The 23,799-nt window shown below is 35.7% G+C and overlaps 3 protein-coding genes across 3 annotated transcripts; 1 reads left to right on the top strand and 2 right to left on the bottom strand.

Annotated features, from left to right (window-relative positions):
• Positions 1–335: 335 nt before the first annotated feature.
• Positions 336–2,961, bottom strand: LOC110464679. The gene is made up of 3 exons (XM_021520017.1): positions 2,767–2,961; positions 1,918–1,959; positions 336–1,470 (listed from the first exon to the last, which is right to left on the bottom strand). Exon 3 carries the CDS (start codon positions 1,391–1,393, stop codon positions 497–499), a length of 897 nt encoding a protein of 298 aa, XP_021375692.1. The 5' UTR covers positions 1,394–1,470; positions 1,918–1,959; positions 2,767–2,961; the 3' UTR covers positions 336–496.
• A 737-nt stretch (positions 2,962–3,698) lies between these two features.
• On the top strand, positions 3,699–10,396 carry LOC110464675. The gene is made up of 4 exons (XM_021520013.1): positions 3,699–3,833; positions 4,462–4,533; positions 5,882–6,095; positions 7,019–10,396. Exons 2-4 carry the CDS (start codon positions 4,507–4,509, stop codon positions 8,794–8,796), a joined length of 2,019 nt encoding a protein of 672 aa, XP_021375688.1. The 5' UTR covers positions 3,699–3,833; positions 4,462–4,506; the 3' UTR covers positions 8,797–10,396.
• A 1,139-nt stretch (positions 10,397–11,535) lies between these two features.
• LOC110464678 (gamma-glutamyl hydrolase-like) lies at positions 11,536–23,154 on the bottom strand. Its single transcript, XM_021520016.1, has 10 exons — positions 22,999–23,154; positions 22,579–22,734; positions 21,878–21,989; positions 21,067–21,117; positions 20,169–20,253; positions 19,607–19,742; positions 18,017–18,123; positions 16,974–17,067; positions 16,200–16,337; positions 11,536–15,055 (listed from the first exon to the last, which is right to left on the bottom strand). The coding sequence occupies exons 2-10, from the start codon at positions 22,694–22,696 to the stop codon at positions 14,919–14,921; spliced, it is 978 nt and encodes a 325-aa protein (XP_021375691.1). The 5' UTR covers positions 22,697–22,734; positions 22,999–23,154; the 3' UTR covers positions 11,536–14,918.
• Positions 23,155–23,799: the final 645 nt, after the last annotated feature.

A 23,799-nucleotide genomic window follows, 5' to 3' on the forward strand; every position in this document is an offset into this window, starting at 1 on the left:
AACGGCTCACTACCACGGTCAATTTGATCGCTTTGGTGTGTCATGGCTACGGATCGAGCTGTGTTTTATGTCAGTTTGGCGATATTAACCTGATTGATAGATTGACAGTTTAATTGACTATATGCTGGTGATTTTAGTACAGTGGTCGAATATAGCTGGTTAGTGTGGTATGCCGGACACCGCTGTCCACAAAGGTCATGCAAAATCGCGTGGTGGCCAGCTAGCTAACGTGGCGCTGCAGGTAAACGAGAAATATATTAACAATATTCTTAACATGGCAGGTACGCAATCTCACTCTACAATATTGTCGGGCTTCATCACACTGCCCAGGAATTTACAAGCTATTTATTCTTATAAAAAACATCCACTTTTATTTGATCGGCAATAATCAAATAAGTACATTATTTCTTTTAATAAAACACCTCGACATTTAACATACAATATCTCTCTTACGACTGTTTGAGAAGTGTTGATATTGATACGATTAATGCACGTTTCATTTTCGTTTAAACGCTTTGCGACAGAAGGAATCGCGGGATAGCAAGCTACACTGCTGTAACCTTTCAACATCAGACCCGTATTGGTCAGACGAGGATACGCGATCTTCGTTACAAGCCACATTTTCAGTTTCAAACTCAATCTCAACATAGTCACTGTCATCATCTTGAACAATTATTTTTTGTCCACAGGATGTACAGGATTCTGGTCCAGCCAGTGGACAGTAAGGGACACACACTGGACAATGTACCGAGGAGCAGACCACACTATTGAACGTTTTGCATACATCTGCCTTCAAGAGGGTAGAAGGCGAGTGGGAAGACATTGTTTTAGGCGGGTGTGGCGAAATTATGCTATTGTCATCTTCCCAAATTAATTCATACACATCTGTATTTTGCTTATCAGACATGCATTTCCGAGTTGAAACTGTTAATTGTTGAGTGGTCGGTGCTTCTACAGGTTGAATCGTCTCGTAATCGTCAGTGTCCGAATACTGTTCAGCAGTATCAATATCGACAGCTCTTCTCCCTAGGTATGATCCAGTAGAGGATTCTACAGGTACACTGTGTTCCTGGTACTTATTACTCTTTAAACAACTATTCCCCAGGGCCTTTTGCTCGCCATGATATCTACAATAAATTCTTTGACCATCGTGCACTTTCATAGAGTCGTAAATGTGGAACTCCGGCTGGTTATCCCCCCTTAATGTTTCATATAAATGTTCACCCTGCACTAACTGTAGCTTAGTGTACATATTGGATCTCGTACAGTCATCTGCTGCGTCTTTCTGCCATTGCCTCTGCTTTCCTCGAACACATTGACCTCGGATAAGCTGTTTGTTTACCATGGTGCTGTCGTTATTTCTGATTTCAGTTTCCTTAGTTCCAGCAGCCATGCTTTTTTCATGTCAATACAGTTCTTTTTTTGGAGATGCTAAACATTGTGCTTTTCTCTTTTTGTAATTGACCGGCACTGGAAAAACAAATCACACCGTATGATATAGTACTGAAACCATCAACTACAATTCAAACGTATCACTTGATAGTTTTTTACTACTGTAAAGAGCGGTACGAAAGAATAAAATCAGAATAGAATTCACGTTAACGAATGTATGTTAGTGTATATATTTGGGTTTTCGAAAATGCGAATATGGGATAGAAATTCACAAAATGCAATAACAATTTAAACGATACTGAACCTAAGCTAAATATGAATATCGCCAAAATATTTGAAGATATGCTGACATAACCTGAATAGGAATAAACATGTTAAAGTGTGCACAAGGCAAAAATATGGTATCTACATTAGTAAATTACATTGTCCTGTAAAAGAGAACTTTGAAAATGTGGTATATATTTCCAATGGAAACTTATTACAATGTTAACACGAATAAACAACAAATGCCTAAAACGTACGTACGGTCATCGAGTGTAGATCATAAGCCAGCATCTGCATCTTCAACTGACGAAGAATAGAGTTATGGTAGTTAGTTAATTAGTCATACAGACAGAGAAAAAAACGTATACATGTTAATACAGACGTATTTACAGTGTAAATGAGTGTTCAGCTGATAGCGATATTTCAGGTCGTGGCCCTTTCTGTATTCACAATGACTCAGTCGGTGATATATAGATAGGTGGCGATACAGTTTATCTTGATATCTCAGCATCTGTATTATCCTGGTATCGTAGTATATACATGTATGTTTAAAAACAGATAACTAAAAGTGACAGTGTGGAAAAAGAGAATTTGTCCAAGTTTCGAGGCAATCCGCCCCTTTATCAAGACAAAACACGAACAAACACAACATATAACACAAAGAAAACGCCTAAGGAGTTCTTTGAATAATTTATAAGCAAGAGTTATTTCATTCGAAATACTTCTGACTATGCTGATGTGTGTGTTAAGCTGAAGCCGTAACAAATAATATCCAACCAACTGACTGGGGCCCACCAAGGGTGGATACATCTTTTTTTAAATAGGATAAATCACTCATTTGGTGTTGGATAACCCTGCGAAAGCACTCTTTATCTGACCTGTGGTCCTGGACAGGAGGTCGTTTCACTGGCTTATCTAAAAGCAATACACAAAAGTGTCCTTTACTTCCTTCAATTAGACATCATTCTTTAATAGCAAAAGTAAACAAACATGTCAACATCTTATTTGGAGGGTAGATGTATGGTACAAGAGGTGTTTACCCACATGAGTCGGTTACTTCTACATCGGACAAGAAATGATAAAATAATCACGTTATACGTGTACACTTACCTTACTCACAGTCATCCATGAACTCCTTACAGTGTACAAGGGTGAAATGGCTGTTCGTGTTATCAAGTCTGGCCTTTAAACTGGTCATCCTAGCCCTCGGCATTATATATGGATGGATGAATTTTACAACGGTGAAAACTAAACATTTGCTTGAAATGCTTCATCATGTCCGAAGTACAACAATAGATTCGTAAATGATAGCAGTAGAATTTCATCAGAAATACTGTCCTAAATCTGATTAATCGCGCTACATCGTGGCTATGTAATTGTATTTAACCACACACACACAGTCACATAAATTCAAAAGCAAATCATGCTAAAAATCTCAAAAGGATCATTACCTGTTACATAAAACGTAATGGTATGTAAATATATATGGATTTTTTACAAACACAAATGTGACATCAACTCACTTATCCAATTCATAGCAATCAATAGTTAATGCTGAAATTACACGTTAAAAAAAAAAGACAAAACTTTGTGTTGCTTATTTAAGTCTTCCCTTCAAGCATACCCTAAAAGTCTGTTTTTTTCACAATTTCATTGCTAAACATTGAAAGATATAGCAGTGGACTCAATGTATCCTGTGACCTCAGTATGGTTATTGTGTAGTCACAAAAAAGATGATGCATCTATTTCGTGTTATATTGTAGGTGTACCTCAAAATTAACAATATGCATTAACCACAAGATCGGATGAAGCAAAATCTTCTATAAGAATAATTATATTATAAGAAAATAACAAAACGTGTATTATCTTTATCAAAGGACGTTTAAAGCTGACGAGGACAATGTTTCAAAATGATTATGTCTTACATTTTGTCCTCACATCATTAAAATGACTTAAAACTTTCCGGTCGTCTAGATCTTAAAATATATATATGAAAATGGGTTTTTCCAAGGAACCCGGATGTCTATAAATAGAGTTCATATATATACCAATCGAGTGCTAACTTTTCAAAAAGTCTACACGGGATGGTGTCGGGCGTAGGCGTATGATAACGGCATGGCCGGATTCAGACAATAATCGCCATATGAGATCAGTATTCAACAAAGATAATGTTGGAGGTAGGTAGAATAAGCATGATACTCGCAAACCCGCATCAATTTGAATTTCTCTCCCATAATTGCCTTAACACCTGTTTATTTCATGTAAAAATAAGATTGACATTTTACTTTACCTGCATTACTACATGTGTATCTGTATATTGAAATCCATTTCGAATAAAAATAAATAAAAAAAAGTTATTATTTGTACATTAAAGTTCCGTGAAACTTATTATAATGTTATATGACCAGATTCAGGTAAGATTGATAAGGTATTGTAAAATTAACACGTGAGTTTTGTAATAACAACACCGGACAAAATGGCCGCCATAATACACACACATACGTCAATAATAGGTCACGATGAAAACCGACAGCCCTGTCGTTGAAGATGATTGTATGAATAATGTACTAATTTCCACTTGTTACTTAAGGGAATGTTTTCTGTAGATTTGATAATGTAAGGGTATTTAACCTGTTAAGTTGATAAAATGAATATCCAATGTATCTTTAACAAAGTAGGTCACCCTAAACAACCATCAGCACAGGTGGAATTGTATGTTCTAGATCTCCTGTCCTTGTGATATTGTGTAACAGTTTCATAACATGTATTTTCCATATTTGACTTTAATATTTTCTGTGTTTTCAGGTACATACATAGAAGGCATAATGTAGTGTGCGATTACAACAAACAATGGCAGATACCACGTCATACCTTCAGGTATGTAGAATTAATTTTAGACCAGGAAGTCAGCAGTGCAAAGTACCTTACTGCTATTTGTTATATCTAAAAACTTCAGCGAACGAGATGGCTTGTCATTATAACCGATATAATGAAACGTACAGATTTCAAGCGGAACAACTGCTTTGAATGTGCGTGGCAATGTATCTTACCTGTATAACTACACATACACATACGTGTAAAACTCTGACTAGTTATGACAAGTGACGGAACAGCCAAGTTATACATTTATATACAGACTGGGGATTTCCTTTCTATAATTTGTTGATTGTCGATGACAATTCCCATTACAGGGAGTATATAAGTATGTGTTTGGGTATTTCAACTATAACCTAAGTACTTATATACGTACGGCTCTTTATCAAATTTGAAATATTTGCGATGTTTTTGCTAAAACAATATTTCCAAAAGCCTTTTAGTCTTCAATCGGGTGTACAATGTGTGCCATTCTGTTTTTAAATATATAATAGATATATCTGAATTTGCACCAGAGTTAGAATAATTAGAATGACCAGTCCGTTACCTTCACATTCCGATACATTGATGGTGCTTTGTCAGAGACTGATTAGAATTAAGAATGTATTCTCCACAAATGTAATCAAGATATCATTTACAATGAACTACTTTTAATATCTCAAATTCATCAAAAGCTTACTGAAATAACCACTAACTTCAAAAGTTTATATTAATGACGACGATCCAAATATCAGGATCGTTAAATCTCCTCTCGTCATTACAAGCGCAGTATGGAAGGAGCCGTTCTTTCGGAGTTTACAGTTCACATTTTATTCGCTAATTTTCAACTACCTTAACTTAACATTTAAAAGAACAGGCAAACAACCTGTGTCATGTTTCAGCTGTTGTAACATGTTCAGGGGAGAGGAATTAGGATAAGCCCTTAGCTTGTTTTCCCATCCTCCTTATTCTATGTTTTGAAGTTTGTTAATGTGCAAAAATAGGAAATAAAAAACTGTTTAAACTAACATGTTCACTTAATGTTAGATTACTAGTGCCCAGCATACTTTGCTAATTTTATGGAAGACACGACGACAGGTTTCGTATTTGATTGGGTATTGGGGGTTCATAATTTAATGTCCTCCCTTCCATTTTGGTGTCTTCTCGATTGTTCGTGTTGTCTTCTACTGAGTATTATTGTAGTCATTCCTTTTGTGTTAGTCTCACTTTCATTCTTTGTGTCGTCTTCTCTTTTTGATACACAATGCATTGCTTAATATGTTACTATATACATGTACATTAATCAACGTTTGCAATGTTTTTTTTGTTTTGCTAGAATTATAAAACTATGGATGGTCTATTAAAATTTCAGACTATTTTGGAGACTCAAAAACAACTTCAAGAAGCTACAAGAAGTAACAGTGTGAACATAGCGAGAATGCATGGCGAGCTTACAGCCAGCATGGGCAGCATTAAGGCTCTTCTCCATGTACTAAATCATCGCATCGAAAACAATGTCTTTTCCCCGTCGGTGTCGCGACATTACGAGTCGCAACTAAGGTCACCTCCAGGTCACACACGTACAGGTACAGCCAGAAATCTATCTTTTATGCTACCAACATTTACTCTAAATATATCGCAGAAAAAAAGTGTAAGCCACATTTAACACAATTGAACATGAAACGTCTAATTATTTTGTCGAACAATTTCTGTATAGCTTTGAATTGTATCAGTATGTTTTTAATATTTTCTGCAGGGCTATCAATACAGCCGACTAGAGGGCGAAAGAAGAAAATCAACAATGTTTTGCTTTAGAAAGTAGAAAAAACACATATAATTATAATTATTATTAAGATCAACATCATTCTTTTGAGTCCGTTTTATAGTACTATTGTTCACAATCTTTTCTTTTGTATCTTTTTTTACGTATTTATTTATTTTTTGAAAATATAACGAGTTTTCTTTTGATGAAAAGAGGAAAGACTTGTTAATTGTAACTAGGTAATATACATATATCTTAAATATTTGATTGGGTTAAATATTTGATTATAACATTGATTTACTTATTGATTAAGCTGCCAGGTCTCTCTTTGTTGCCATGTTTAAGAGACTTCAGTACGACATAACTTAATTGATAAGCTGTGTAAATAGTAAACCAAGCATGACATAGTTCCTTTTTGCACTAACAGTATATCAAAACGATTAATAAGTTTTCTTGATCTTTTCAAAAAGTATACAAAAGTTTATGTTATAGTCTCATAGTCATATATCATCTTCCTTACACCTTACACCTTACATGAACTTACCAACATTCCAAACCTTCTTTTTTCCCTCTATTTCCACATGTTCTAGCGATAAAAATTTGGAAAATGGTGTTGAAAACTTTATCTAAACATCTTTTTTCTCATGGCAATACTAGTAAAAAGTACAGCTGTAATAAGCAAATCAAATGACCATATCCTTTAAATGAACGACTTGTAGGCGGCACGCACTTTGTTTTAATTTACAGGCGAAGAAGGTGACATAAGCGGGACGGAGGGTGTACACAGAGAGTGTTTACAGGAACATTTTGAGTACATCGTCAAGGAACTAATGATAGACGGTACTACATTCATCGATGAACTTCAAGAGGATAGCTGTTTGACGGAGGGCGAGGTGTCCGATATACGTTACCAAAGGGATAACAAAACAAAGATACGGAAGCTCATATATGCCATTTACACCAGGGACAAAGCAACGTTTGGTAAATTTATGAAGATGCTTCAACGTGACAATAATCATGTTCATGAAAAAATCCAGCAGGCTTATTCCACCAAACTGCAAGAAGGCCCTAGGTCTTCAGAATGTTTGATATGTGTAATCAAACGGGATGTTGATCTTCGCCGTGTGGCTGACAAGCTATGTAGTCATTTTATCATAGACATGGACTACCTAAATACATTACTGTCGTTTTCAGATCATAGTCTACCAAGAGTTCGTAAAGAATTCTGGGGATATGTTTTCGCACAAATAGACAAATCTTCTGAAAGGGCAGAAAAACTTTCAAAATTACGCGATGCATTGCATGAGAGTAAATACAAAGGGCTTGCTGAGAAACTGGGATATTGGAAGCGTCCACAAATGGCATGTAATTGCAATCGCGTTTCGAGTCTAGGTTTTCAGGCGAACTTTTCAGATTCATTTAGTACTAGTACTAGCATTGGTGACTTGAGCACCACGTCCAACATTAGATCAAAGAGTCAGGTGAGTTTGCAGTCAGTGTCTTCTCTAGAAGAGGATGACGGTATTGGCAGTCAGACATTTGGCGGAAACATTCCGTACACTGTGGCATGGCTAAACAGTTCGCCGGCGACCAGCCATGAAAGCGAACCCTGGTCATACCCCGAATCCGAGAAAAATCTGTCATCTTCAACTCAAGCAGTCCTCACATCAGTAAACTCCGCGAATGTCATTACTGATAACAAAGAAAACGCGATCTCGCTTTCGCTTACATCCATTGTCAATAAATTAAACGAAGATAATGGTGAAGGTGATAGACATCATGCCTCTAGCAGATCTTTCCCGACACGACTCAACACTGTGAAAACAGACATAATGCATACTCCGGATGTATCTACAGATGAAGTTAGTTCTCTATTGGAACCGCAGCGACTTGAACTGAACATAGAAGCTGCAAACAAACTAAAAACAGAACTGGAAATGATGCCCACACCTTTGCCAGTTGTAGATGCCTACACTGGACGAAAGAAAGTTTACACAAAGAAACGGCACACAAGAACCAGGTCTGATGATAGTTCAAAGATCAGGCTGGAATACGACCTGCTTCGTAGTGGAGAACAGGACCGACTTCGGCTGATAAACGGGTTGGTAGATACGCCCGAAAGAGGCATATCTGAAATATTTTACAGCAACATCAACCGGATTCCACAGAGGGACACAACAGACAAAAGTATTAAAAGTGAAACATGCGATGAAACATGTCACGTATCAAATACAGATAACGGAATACCAGTGACAACTCCTTATCATTCCCAAGCACTCGAGCAAACATCTACCGACAAGACTAAGTCTCCAATATATTCCCAAACATTATGCAGGTCGGATAGAAACAACAATCCCCAGTATGCGACAGGTCTGATAATGCTGACTCCGTCAAGACACCTCGACCCCCTCTCGTCAGGGCTAGGGTCCCGTAATGACAACACAGCCTGTACGAAAAAACGGAGCAAGAAAGAAAAGAACCGAATGCGAAACCAACCAGGTCGCCTTAGATTTGATACTTATTAAATATCAACCCGGTCGCCTTAGATTGGATACTTACTTAATTGCATGATTCAAATTAACTATACTAACTGCTTAAAATAATGTATATGAACGTGTGAAGATTTATTAATTACAAAAATTGATTAACAAATTGGAATGTCGAATTGTTTACTCTTGATTAAATAACCTCTTTTGAGATAACAGTATTTAGAAAGCTTAAACAATTTATTGCGATGACTACATTAACTAAGCAGTTAACTAACTCGAAAGATCTTCAATGAGGCCAATAAACCGTATTGAGGATGGTATACACAATAATGGCGATGTCAACATTTACTAAGCAATTAAGGTTATGAAATAATCATAAGATCATGGACTTCAGTGAATGGTCAAACTATCGAAGTATGTTACCGGGGCCAAGTGTTATTAGTCAACTCTAATCCATCTCCCGAAGACGCATATCAAAATAAATGAAAGGCAACGCCCCCACATGTGTCTCCTAATGTTATGGAATGTTTGATGGTGTAGCATGGGTAGCAGTAACATGTATTGTGTACGACTTATACATAAGACAACACGGCAAAACATGTTCAACGATTTAATAGTACCTTTGTCAGTACTTTATAGCATATAGCATGGCCTGTCTAGGTTGTCCAGATTAACCTTGTTATTTTCTTAAGCATTAGGAATAATCATAGAAACATATTTATTTTATATCTAAAATGTATTTTGTGTCAAATTTATCAGAGAAATGTTCATGTTTAACATATAAAAACGTGTGAAGCATTATTAATTTCGTGAAATGAATTGAATAAAAGAAAAAAGGGATAAAAGAAAAGTTTCTTTTTAACTTGCTAATCATTCCTATTGTGATATCGCCACCTGCTTCAAATATTTATCCTGCTGCTTTTATTATCCTTTATATTGAAACATTGGTAAATCTCAATGTTAACATCCATGGCATATCAGTACATAAGTATTTCACATTGTGACGATGATACGCAATTTCCGTTACAGCCCTCAGTGAAAGTGAAGAATCTATTGTTTAAATAAAAGCTGATTTTGTTTTAAATAAACGATCTGATGTTATATTTTTAGTTTTAAATGAACTTGTCCGCAGATTTCAAGCTCAAACTGGGATAATAGTACAGGGGATGAAAGAGAAAAAGTTGCATAAAAAATATAACCTTGCTCATCATTCCTGTGGTGATACATGTGCATGTATCAGCACCTGCTTCAAGCAAATATGAATCCTGATATTTCAACAAATTATGTATATTTACTTTACCCGCAGAATTGAAACGTTGTAAATATCAAATGCGCATAATAATAGCTCATGCCATTACAAGCATTCAACCGTTTGTACCAGCCTTAAAGTTAAAGTGAAGATTCTATAGCTTGAATGAAACGGTAATATTTAAAATTAACTACTTTAACGTACATGTACTATGTTTAATTTTAAATAAACCGTTCCTCATTATGCAACTTCAATCGCTGAATCCCTGAGACGATACGTGTCAACGCTACAAAACAAACAAATATAGCGAACATATTATATCAACTTACTTCATTTAATAAATGACAGCAGGTCGATTCCAGCTCTGTTGTTTGAGTCATAACAAAACCTGGTGGTCATCAACAGATTATACTCAAACTACAATGTACAACACATTTACAGGTAGGCTTTCATAAATATCTAAAATTCAAAACAAAAAACATAAACTGAAAAATATAATTTTTATTCATAAAAATTTGTTAAACTTCGTTGAGAAATGAAGATCACGCAAAATGTACTTCGTTGTAAATTGAAGATCTCGTAAAGTTGATCAATAGCCATTTCTCATTGCGAAATCATAAGCAATGACTTAGACATGACAATTTCCTAATCAAATCATACATCATGTTACATTTTTTTTAATCCTCACATAAACAGAATTGAATTTAGGGATTTTCATGAAAAAAGAAATATTATTCAACATCCTCGTCGATATCGAGCTATATATAAATGGAACAACGTTTATGGAACCTACCGACACTAGCATATAGGAGACTTCCAGGGGACATGATCGAAATGTACATTGGAAACAGAATTTACGATAGAGAGGCATGTACTTTTGTTAAGCTTTGGAGTGAATTACTTGGTTTGGTTTGCTTGTGTTTTACTTCCTATTTACAGTGCTAGCGGCAGCAGAATGTCTGAAGCCTTAACCAATCTGCCACCGCTGCCCCTCCTTCTGAATCAGTCAGAAACAGTTCAAGAGAAAAACAAATATTCCCATATCAGTCAAAAACATCCCTGAGGAGACACTTTTTCACATTTCGTACAGTCAAAACCTGGAACGATCTTCCGGAGGACGTTGTGTCCGCTCCAAATATCAATAAATAGATCAACTTTGGCAGAATGAAGAACTTTATTATAATTATAGGGCAAGTGTAATCAACAATGACCTTTAACTTTATTTTATACAATTGTTTAATTTTGAGTCTATCGGCTCCTGTATTGGAAACTAACTTGAACTTGAACTTGAACTTTATATATATCAACTCAACAAATGCAGAAAACGAAGAAAAACACTTTGAGAATGTTAGCCGTGGTTTTAGTACTGAAAGATGTTAACTGGTGTTTTGGTGTTTACAGTGGTTTTCTAGGTTACCTGTCACTGAGTGTGATACCAGTGGCTTTGGTGTTGAGGGGTAATAACCGTGGTATTCGTGTTGAAGATGTTAGCCTGGTTTTTCTTTTATTCTTTTTTTTTTGGGGGGGGGGGGGGGGGGGGCGGATATCATCTGTGGTTTTGTTGTGAAAAGCTGTTTGCCCTGGGTTTGTTGTGAAAAGCTGTTTGCCCTGGTTTTGTTGTGAAAAGCTGTTTGCCCTGGTTTTGTTGTTGAGGGATGTCAGTTGTAGTTGTATGGAGGAGGTATACGAAGTGGGTTTTTTTATCATTTACGTGCACTTGATCAAATGTTTGCAGCCAAACTGAAAAGCAAACATCTATAGACACATAAGTCAATCACGCAATGCAATAAAAGTACCTTCAGAACACATGTGCAAGACGCATGGAATAATAAATTACACACACTGACATTCTCATTATCAACGCACACGTAGTGAAAGACATTTGGCGACATAAATATTCATGTACAAAAACAAAAAATCTTTATACATTATTAATTTTTTTCATCAGGCAAAAGCATATTAACTCGTTTAGCTCGAGAATTAAGAGAGTAAGATAATATTAACAAATATTAGACTTCAAAGTGTTCACGATTCCTGTCTTGCTCTCCGTGCATATATCAGTAACTACATGTTCATACTGAAATTAAACGACTGGTGTTTCCTACAGTTACTCTCATTTTAATGACCTGGAAATTTATTCGCTAAAATCATGAAACATCTATTGCCAATTAAATAATATAATTGAAACCTGAAAAAGAATTCCTTGTGCCACAATAAATAATATAACCTAGTTATAAATAAACGTATTTTAGATATCAAACAAGAGACCCATGGTCCTTATAGGTCACGTGAGTTGTAAAACAATTGTTATGTATGCTTTTGTGGTGTGACAAAGAAAGAGAGTACATATAAAGCAAAGATGTCTTTTAAGCTGTGGATTTGTGGACAAAATGGTTTTGGAGAGTTACATACAAACATATATAGTAAGACAATATCTTCTCCACTTTTCAACATACCAGTTAAACAATGTTGATTACTTTAGAAACACAATAGCCCTAAGCCTTAAGCTCCCTTGTCTTTGTTCAACCTATTTCCTCTCTTTTTGTTGGAAATCTTAATTTTCATACCTTCAAACTGCCATCCCATGACAATAATTTGAATAAAGTTTGAATTATTCCCTACTTACAATAGGCAAAAATATAAATTTCAGTTAACTTTACCCCTTCTGCGGTAGAATAAATGACCCCGGGGTAATCAAATCGACCTTTACCGTATATAACACACCTTAGGATATTTCCATTCCTGGAGCTTATTTGAGTCTTGCATATCTTAGTCTGAAAAACATGGTTGTTGGTTTTGGACCCAATTTGACTCATTTGAGCCCTCTCTCTCCGCCCCGGGAGAATCAGGGTCTTAATGTTTATGCTATAACTGCAGTTATATGGATGATTATAATTAAAAGCAAAACTAAATTACTTCTACTGAAAATTTAAAATAGGTCATTTCGAAATATTAACTTCATTGTATAGTAAAGTTTACCCACTCTCCTGGTGTAAATGATGTACACATGGGGGAAAATATTCACAATATGGATAAAGCAATTGAGGACAATTTTGTTTTATAAGGAGCGTTAGATTCTGGTGAATCTGTGTCAGAAGAAGACTCTTGAAATTTTAACCAATATGACCTGTTTTAGCCCGATCCCCAATTCCTTTGGGTCAGAGTCTTAATTGTCATACCATGATACTGAAATGACATGATAATCCTCCAACCAAGTTTGAATCATTTCCCACTGAAAATGAACAAAGTTGACCTTTAAATGTTATTTCTCTGTCTAAGTTCACGTAGCATTAAAACCACCCTAGGGGGAAATGGATGATTCTTGGGTAATGAAATCTACTACATTGTATTGTGATTCTGGCAAATTAGGGTCTTAATTAAGTCTAAGATTGATGTAATTTTAATCCAGTTTGACACTTTTCTCTGCTAGCCCCTGAGAGATGGGATCCATATAATCTAAAATATTGGTTTATCATTGGCCATAAAAATTTCCTGAATTTTTTATTGAAATCTGAAATCAGTTTTTTGAGGAGAAGTCGAAAAAGTGAGTTGTTTACTAATGGACGACGACAGACAAAGGGTGATCCCAATTGGTCACAAGAGACTTTGTCTCAGGTCATCGGAGATGATTTATCAACATACACATCAACACTTTATTAGTAATACCGTACATCAGATTAAGAAATGCAATTTAAAATCGATGGCTATCAGTTTTATGAAAATATACGTATCAAAATACGAGAAAAAACGATTTCATACTCAGCTTACAAGTGTAAAAACAGAAAATAGAGAAGAAAATGAGAATATTAGACGTTTATCTAAAAGTCATGAAAAATCTAAATTAATATAACTACTTATTGTAACCAACAAATGGAAGGTAGCAAGGCAGTCCTGCAGCTTTTTATCATATTTAGACTTGCAAACAATTAATGATATTGTTTAAGGGTACAACGTTTTGATCTGTATTTGTTTTGTTTATAAAATGGAAGAAACAAAATTAACATATATAACAAATTGTATCACTATAGACTAGAGCAAATTACAATATCTAAATGAGGAAATAAAACCTGTAAACAAACCATGAGATCTATAGGCACACTTCATACTATTAGGCGTAAAATATCTATCCAATGTTTGATCAATTAAATGTCATTGATAAATTAGTTGAATGTTTCATCTATTCAATATTTGACTAGTTAAATGTTAGTGATAAATTAGTCGAATGGTTTATCTATCCCATGTTGGACCATTTAAATGCATTACCATCACAACTTTCATGGAATGTATATTTTCATATTTAGACAATCAATAAGAACTAGATGTAATATGTTCATTCACGTATAAATGTATTTTGAACTGTAATTTTAATACTCATACTGAGATCAGTATTATATATTGCTAGAATATTGGTTAGGATTATGTAAATTGTAAACAACAAGTACATATTAAAATATTTGTTTAGAAAAAATCTCAACAATTTAACAGATCCAATAAACAATTCAAATGTTTCGAGATTGAGTTAAAATTAAAACAAACATGGCTGTAACCTGGTGGGAGAAAGCTTTGTCACTGCTTAAAATATTGCAGCTTTTACAGGACTTCCCCTCTGGACCTCACTTTCAATTTGCCCTCTTTCTCAGACCTTGGAAGAATCAGTGTCTTAATTTTCATACTATAACAGTAGATATATGGATGATAAAAATTTAAAGCAAACGCCCAGGCTATGGCCATGAAAAAAAGTGAATACATTGTAATAGTTTAAACAGCATTCTCTAAGTGTTCCATGTAAAGATGACATCATGTATCATCCACAGTTCAGTACTTACCAAATCTGTAAATACATGAACATGTAGATGAGAATATAAACTCATTGTTAATTAAGCATTTTAGGTTGGGGGGAAAAAACAGGTCACACAGTAGGGTGGGTGAAGTTGAAGTAGTAGTGTTCCTTGAAACGTTGGTCCCTGGAGAAGTGAGGGTGGTAGTTGCTGATGACAGTGGATAACTGAGTGTTAATGTCAGGGAATTGGTGGTCACTCTTCCTACCTATATGGGGAAAAAATGACCGACTCAGAAAGTGAAGCTAGCCATTTATAGACATATATGCTCATATACACCAGTTTTACAAAAGAGGAGAAATGCATGGTCTGACTGGGATTCAAACCTAGGACCCTCCAAACTCTAGACATTTTTAAGTTTGAACCAATATATGGTGATCAACCCAGTCCAGTTTCACTATACAAGCACAAGGCATTCATGGTAGGTCAAGACAAATAAAAGTTTGTATTTATTAAAGTCAGAACTAATTTAAGGATTGAAATGCATATTTTACACATTCAACATGTTATGCAACACAGTTCCACAGTTCCATTCGAATGTATTCCATGACGCTGCTGGTAGCTCATCTTGGACAGTGCGTAGATATTCATATGTATGAGCAGAATTGTGTTGCACATGTACAATCATAAATGGTAAAAAGATGCATTTTAATCTTATACGAGGTAGTTATGTTCAAAACCAAACAGAAAATGTATTTTATCTTTTTTGTGGTTTCTTCAGTTCGTGATACAATTTTACTAGATGGTGGATCATGCTATTTTGTGGAAACAAGTATTCTGTCATCTCTAGCTGGTTACTGGTTTGTCAGGCAAAAAACTGTCAGAGACCATTTCAGAATTTGACATCATGCCCTGATTGGTCACTATTTACTCTAACAATAATGTGGAATGTCAACAAACAGTTTCTCATTGGAAAATACTGATATACATTAGTGATTGCAGTTGTTGGTGTATAACAATGCTTTTGGTTGGTAGATTTAACTAATAAAATGGCTATAGCATTGGGTGAGCAGTTTCTGAGCTCTCGGGCATAATTGCCAAATATACAAATTCAAGCAAAATTAAACAATGTTCAGTGGTTGCTGTAGGTATGCTTCAAGTTCCAAGATATCCGAATGAATAAAAAGTTAATACCCGGCCAAACGTTATTTGAAAAAGAACCTGAGGAAACAGAACCAGAAAGAGAAGATAATTTAAAGAGAAAACATTAAAATGAAAATTAAAAGACCCATAATCATGCTGCATTATTTTGGAGAAAAATATAACAACTTTATTAAGAGTTATAAATAGGTTACCCTACAATCATAGGAGTGTGTAATTAATATTAAACAAATGATCAAATGTCAACTTACATTCTTCAACAAAGAAGTCAGCAAAATATTGTGTGACTTTCACACCTCTCTTGGTATGGGACAGTGCATCATTTAGATCCCAGTCATAGGGGACCTTCTCTGGGTGCCACTGGACTCCATAGATAGGATATTTTATGGCTGAAATATAACACAGAAATGTCCTTACTACAAGTTTCGTTATATAATAAAATCATACAGTAAGTATATTAAGGTAAAGCTTAAAATCTGATGTGTTACTATACATGTATATACCATTTGGTTCGGTTTGTTTGGGTTTTACATCTTATTAACAGCTAGGGTCATTTAAGGAGGTGCCAGGTTTTGGTGGTGGAGGAAAGCCAGAATCCTGGAGAAAACCCCCTAACTATGGCCAGTACTGCCCCAGGCCCCGGTGGTGGAGGGCTAGTGGTGGCAGAATGTCAGCTAATGCCGTAACTACTTGGTCACCACGGTCCCTTGTATTAACCAGTATTAGCTGAATAATCTTAAAATTAGTTCAAAATATGTGACACCATATAAATTACATATTCAAATACTTCAGCATAATATAAAATATATACATTTATTTTGATTGTATTCTACCAACAAGGTAAATGTAGTGAAATACATTTTGCTTGAACATTAAAACCGACTTTTGGAGTGGATTTTGGAACAGCATTACAAATGCATGTAATATTAGGTAGTGTGTGTGGACTGCTGTCCCACAATTCTTCGTTAATGTTCCTACATAAATGTACTGTAGCCGATGTGGTAGACAGTAGCATGACAACCTACCTTCAAATGTGGATATGAAGTCCTTGCCATTATCAGCCACATTGGTCGACAAGGCTCTATAAAAGGACTGCAGGGCTTGGTTCTGGCTGAAAGTCTGCAATGTTATGCAAAGATTGAAATATTAAGCTTTTGTTTTTTTCTTTCTGGAGAGAAAATTTTAGGCAATGTACAGGAGGGATGTAGGTTATTTACATATATTCAACTGATCTGTTGTGTTAATTAAGAAATTAAACCATACTTTGTAATTATCGCTAGTAATAAGAATAACCATGAATAATTACATATATACATAAACAAAAATTCCACGGAAGTGGATGTGTCACCTGCGCAGGAAGCTGGGAGATTACGAAGAAATAGATACACTTTTCATTTCAAGAAATAATGTTAAAAGTAAGTAATAATCATAGATTATGTTTTTGGATGGCATCATTTTGTTATATAATCTGTTATTCTGGGAAGAATACTCTGAGTTTTAAGGAACTTGCTATGGATACTCATTGTCTCAATTCCAAGTTTAATTTGTATGATTTGTCGGATGGTTTCCCATAAATAAATGAATAAACTTGTGAAATATGATGTTAAACAGCTAGTGTTGTCAATAACATTTGGAGTAAGACGTCATTTTAGAGGTATACACGGTGGGTCAAGTGGTAGATCGAAGCCGTTCAGTATACAGTTTTAGTGAAGTTTCTATTTATAGTAACAGTGACCTTGACCTTTGACCTTCGGACCTGAAAAGCAATCCCAAGCAAGCACTTTTGGTAAGGAAACACTGCATGAAGTTTGAGTTTGATCGGCCCAAGAAAACTCAAGTTATCGCACGAAAACCACTATTCGGAAGACGCCACCGACAACGCCAACGCCGCCGACGCCGACATAGCAATACCTATGTGTCACCAGCTTTTCGCAGGCCACACAAAAATGACCTGCAGACACTCAGAGTGGCTGTTCTCAAGTATACTCTGTATACCAGTAATATGATTCCTGTGTGTAGAATTACTACACACAACATACGTATGACATTGAAGTCAGAATGTTCTTACCTTGGGAGACAGTCCCCAGTTATGGTGATTGGCTGTTACATTAAACAAGGTCAGGGAAGTCAGTATGTCTGTTGGTAAGTCTGCAAACAAACGACTTTGTCCAAAACCTACAAACAAATCAGCAATAACTGACACAGTCTGACTTAATTTATCCGATGTGAAAGCTAATCCATGTGCTCGAAGTATTGTAGGACACATTGACACAGAGAGATAATGTTATACCTGTTAAGAGAATGCCTGAATATAAAAAAAATTGATAGACATACCTTCTGTGATGACATATGAACAATGATGGACATACCTGATGTAGACCTATCAACAGATGGGCATAACTGATATAGACCTATCAAGAGATGGGCATACCTGATGTAGACCTATCAACAGATGGGCATACCTGATGTAGACCTATCAACAGATGGGCATACCTGATGTAGACCTATCAACAGATGGGCATACCTGCTGTTAGGAAACTTGAACAGTGTTGGACTTACATTGTACAAGTTGTTAGGACACATGGACAGTTTAAATGTTACGGTTGTGGTCAGATGTACATACATTGTATATGGTCAGATGTACATATACATTGTATATGGTCATATGTACAAACATTGTATATGGTCAGATGTACATACATTGTATATGGTCAGATGTACATACATTGTATATAGACAGTTGTACATACATTGTATATGGTCAGATGTACATATACATTGTATATGGTCATATGAACATACATTGTATATGGTCAGATGTACATACATTGTATATGGTCATATGTACATACATTGTATATGGTCAGATGTACATACATTGTATATGGTCATATGTACATACATTGTATATGGTCAGATGTACATACATTGTATATGGTCATATGTACATACATTGTATATGGTCAGATGTACATACATTGTATATGGTCAGATGTACATACATTGTATATGGTCAGATGTACATACATTGTATATGGTCAGATGTACATACATTGTATATGGTCAGATGTACATACATTGTATATGGTCAGATGTACATACATTGTATATGGTCAGATGTACATACATTGTATATGGACAGATGTACACACATTGTATATGGTCAGATGTACATACATTGAATATGGTCAGATGTACATACATCGTATATGGTCAGATGTACATACATTGTACATGGACAGATGTACATACATTGTGTACCTGTTACAATGTAAGGACATATGGACATGCCTGTTGTTAGGACACATGGACAGTAATGGACATACATTGTATTAACTGTTAGGACGTATGGTCAGATGATAATCATATAGACATAATACTGTCAGGACACATGGACAGATGGTTTAAATGTAACTGTTGTGAACATACATATGTAAGGACGCTAGGACAAATGGTCATATTTATGGTAATGCCATAGATGGTCATAAGTGTTGTCAGGACATGTTCACTTGGACAGATATCATAACTGTTGTGAACATATGGACAGATGGACAGACTTGAAGTAAGGACAGGTAGACATACCTTCTGTGAGGACACATGGACATATGGACACACCTGCTGGTATGTGGACAGGTGAGAGATATATATATAGACATACCTGATGTGAGGTTGAGGGGCATCATTCTCTGAGCATGAAGGTGGCTTAGGAGGTCTTGACCTGATGTAAGAACAGTCAGCTGCTGGAATCCCTGACAGGTACCCCACAAGGGGAAGTAATCTCCTTTGTCATTAGCCTGTATTATGAACATGTTTGAGAATAAAAGGGATTCAAATTTGTTGTAATAAGGCTACATCCTTTAATGATTTCAAGTGCAACAACAGAGAATATTTTAGTATTTCAAGTGCTTGCAATTATTATGAGATGTGCATAGTCTAAAATCAGCCTTACTCAAGTGCATCTTACATTGTACAACATGATCCCTTTTCTAGATGTTGTCATTGATTTTTATGTGTTTTTATATCTAATATTAAAAATTATTCATTTGACACCACTTGAATGCTACAGCACAAAAAATATACTAAGCCACATTCTGCCTTCTGTAGGATCTGACCTATGACCTTCAACAGGCAGACATACTACCACCTGGCCATTGAGTTCAAACTGTGAGCTCACAATAAACCAAAAACATTTACAGAAGATACTTTGGTCTGGCTATTACCTTCAGAGCCATATTGTATAGAAGTTTGGCTGCTTTGGCAAAGTAGGATGTCAGAATGTTGACGCCTCCACCAGGAAACACCACACTGAAAAGAAGTTGAAATAATGTAAACCGCTTTTAAGGAGTCCCCAGATTAAAACCTAAGTAAAGGGAGATAACTTCATTACTAATACTATTAGCTGTGTACATTATTACTTTCTCTTGTTTCGGAGAATAGCGGGAAATATTTGTCTTGTATAAACAGAGTATACGAGGGCAGTTGCCTGTCTCGTGCAGAGGTTTTGACCAATCAGATTGAGGCACATGCTAAGGGTAGTTTACGGGTACGTGTATGATCATTCTAGCTTCGCACCTCGCACGGCGTAGTACAGCTGGAAATAAAATTGTAGCAGAATTTTATGTTTATGTAACAGATGTATGTGTGGGCATCGTCATATTTAGGAAATCCCAGCATCAATTTTGTAAAAAACCTTAAGCATTGTCGGGCTGGTACACCTCCTGTCGCGCCTAATAAGGTTTTCAGGTTGGGTGGCGCGCTTGGTTTTACGTTAAGAGATGTAGGGCAATGAACCATGCGAGGGTATATGTGGGAGGATTGTTTGTGTGAACGGTAAATGAAGTCAGAGTAATTATTTTGTTAATGCGTATTCATTATATTCATATTATATTTATGAATAAATGCTGACTCCGTTCGTGCTATCGGTCGAGCAGCTATTTGCTATTTACAGCTGTAGGTGTTGTGTTGTGTTTGCCTAGGTACATATAGAGGACATATAATTGATGTCATGTACTATTTCTTTACACAATTTAGTTTAAATCTGTTTTAATACTGTTTAGTTTTAATCTTTTATATAAATGTAGATAAAGAAAAAATGCAAACACAAGCATATTTACTTACCCATTAATACTTTTGAAGATAGTCTCATAGTACAGGTCATTCTCCTTTACTCTGTAAAAATATTCTACAAGGTAATAACTAGAACATGTATATTGTTAATACTCCTAAACAAAGTGATAATAATCTCATAGAATTTGTCACACTCCGAAACAAAGTAATGATGATCTCATAGTGTTGGTCACACTCCTAAACACAGTAAAGATAATCTCATAGTATTGGTCACACTCCTAAACACAGTAAAGATAATCTCATAGTATAGGTCACACTCCGAAACACAGTGAAGATAATCTCATATTTTTGGTCACACTCACAAACACAGTGAAGATAATCTCATAGTATTGGTAACACTCCTAAACACAGTGATAATAATCTCATAATATTGGTAACACTCCTAAACACAGTCAAGATAATCTGATGGTATCGGTCACACTCCTTCACACAGTAAAGATAAATTCATGGTATATATAGGTCACACTCCGAAACACAGTGAAGATAATCTCATAGTATTGGTCACACTCCGAAACACAGTGAAGATAATCTCATAGTATTGGTCACTTCTGAACACATTAAAAATACTTTGCATCTCTCACCTCTGAAAGGTTTGTTTCACTTGGTAATGAAATTTTCCAATGAAGTTCAGAAAAAAACCCATTTTTAGTGAATTCTGGTTTAAATCCTTTTCAAAGATCAATTATCCAAAATGTGCAATTTGTTATTTAACTTTTGAGATTTGAGTTTACTTGAGAAAACCTAAACATTATACACAGATGCCAAACTGGGCTAAGCTTATATGACTAGTGGTTATATGTACCTAATGGGCACTACCATTGCGCCCCCGGACTCCAGCCACTTCACGTAGGTACTAGGGATGTATGTGTCACCATAGTCACGATCAATGGGATCACAGCTTTGAGCCAATACACCTGTTAATTATGCCAGACAAATTTTGTAAACTTACATTATTCAAACATATGCATACAATGTATGTTTAAAAATTCAATCTCATCTCATAATTTTGATTCTATTTTTTCAGTATTATTAATTATTATGCGAATATGTTCCTAAAAGAACAACAACTGCATGTTTGCATAGTTCTCATATTTTTTTAATGTAGGGATCCGAAAAACAACAACAGCTGTATATTTGGTTCTCTGACCTAAATTCTCTTTATATAATATGACTAGTATTATATGACTAAAACAACAACAACAACAACAACAACTACATGTTTGGTCCTGCTACCTCAATCTTTCCATACCGGACACTGTTGAACCTTATTCCAAATACAGTTGGTTTTTATAGTCCTCTAAACGAGGAATGGTCACCAAATTAACATGACACCTTACACCCAAAGTCCCCTCAGGGCAAATTAAACAAAGAATGTAGAGTCCGACAACTGGAGAGACAAAACATTTTAAGTGAAAATATTGGTTATGAACTAACTTGCAAAGCACTCCATGAGTTTCACTACACTCACAGCCCTAAAATGTCCCTACAGTACATGAATCTTACCAATGACTGGTCTTCCGTTGAGCTTGCCATCACAAACGGTAGGTCCCACCAGTATAATCAAAGAGATGACCAGAGGATTGACAGGGCTGGACATCGCTGCATACAAGTGTGTTAACATAGGAAACTGTATGCTCAACCAGATACAGCTGCCTTATCCTAATTAAGTAATGTAAAGGAGAAGGCTTTAATTATTCAGCAAACATCATGATAAAATAAAAATAAATGTGATAATCATTTATATTCAGTTGGTAGAATTAAGAAAAGTGTATTGTATGAATCCAAAAATATGACAATTTCTTCCCCGTAAATCTCAAAAAAAAGTTCCATCACAAAACGAAAGTAGAATTTTGCTTTTACATTTTGTACATAATCTTCATGCTCAACTCTTGCTTTTGAAATTCACATTTTTATTTTACTTACTGCAGAGAAAAACAGAATCCGACAATGGTTTGCTGCTTCACAGACGGGGATTTATGTAATTGTTCCAGTTAGTCTTACTCGCCTAAGACAATATTTTCCGACGTTCTTCCTCGTGACATATAATATAATGATATATAGGCCTATATATTGTGTGGAATGAGTGGTCTCCCCGTCGGGCGCCTACTAATTACAGCCCGGTACAGCCCGGTATAGCCCGGTACAGCCCAGTAGACTTACCAGAAAAAAAACGTTTAGTTGCTGATTTAAAGAGTGATATTTATTTTTTCAACATTTATGAGGTCATAACAACAATGGGTTTATGGACATATTGAATGAATCGCGTTAGCGATTCATGTGTTTTGTAATTTGTAATCAGCCAAACCATACGCTACATCTGAAATTACGCGTTCTATTTGTAATATCGGATTGGCCGGGCTTTCACTTGTATACCTTTACCGAATAATTTACTTCGCCATCATGCTNTGTGGTGTTTTGTAATTTGTAATCAGCCAAACCATACGCTACATCTGAAATTACGCGTTCTATTTGTAATATCGGATTGGCCGGGCTTTCACTTGTATACCTTTACCGAATAATTTACTTCGCCACCATGCGTTTCGCTGTATCATATATTATATATATTTACATAACTTTTATAGTTCGAATTTCAAATAAATGGATGGTCGGGTGGCATAGTAGCTAGCACATTTGTCTTTCACCATGGCGGCCGGGGTTCGATTCCCCGATCGGACATGAAAACGTATGGAGTCACCTGCCCAACGGAGTGGGTTTTCTTCGGGT

This window comes from Mizuhopecten yessoensis, unplaced genomic scaffold, assembly GCF_002113885.1.
Source record: "Mizuhopecten yessoensis strain PY_sf001 unplaced genomic scaffold, ASM211388v2 scaffold11019, whole genome shotgun sequence".
NCBI classification, from domain to species: domain Eukaryota; kingdom Metazoa; phylum Mollusca; class Bivalvia; order Pectinida; family Pectinidae; genus Mizuhopecten; species Mizuhopecten yessoensis.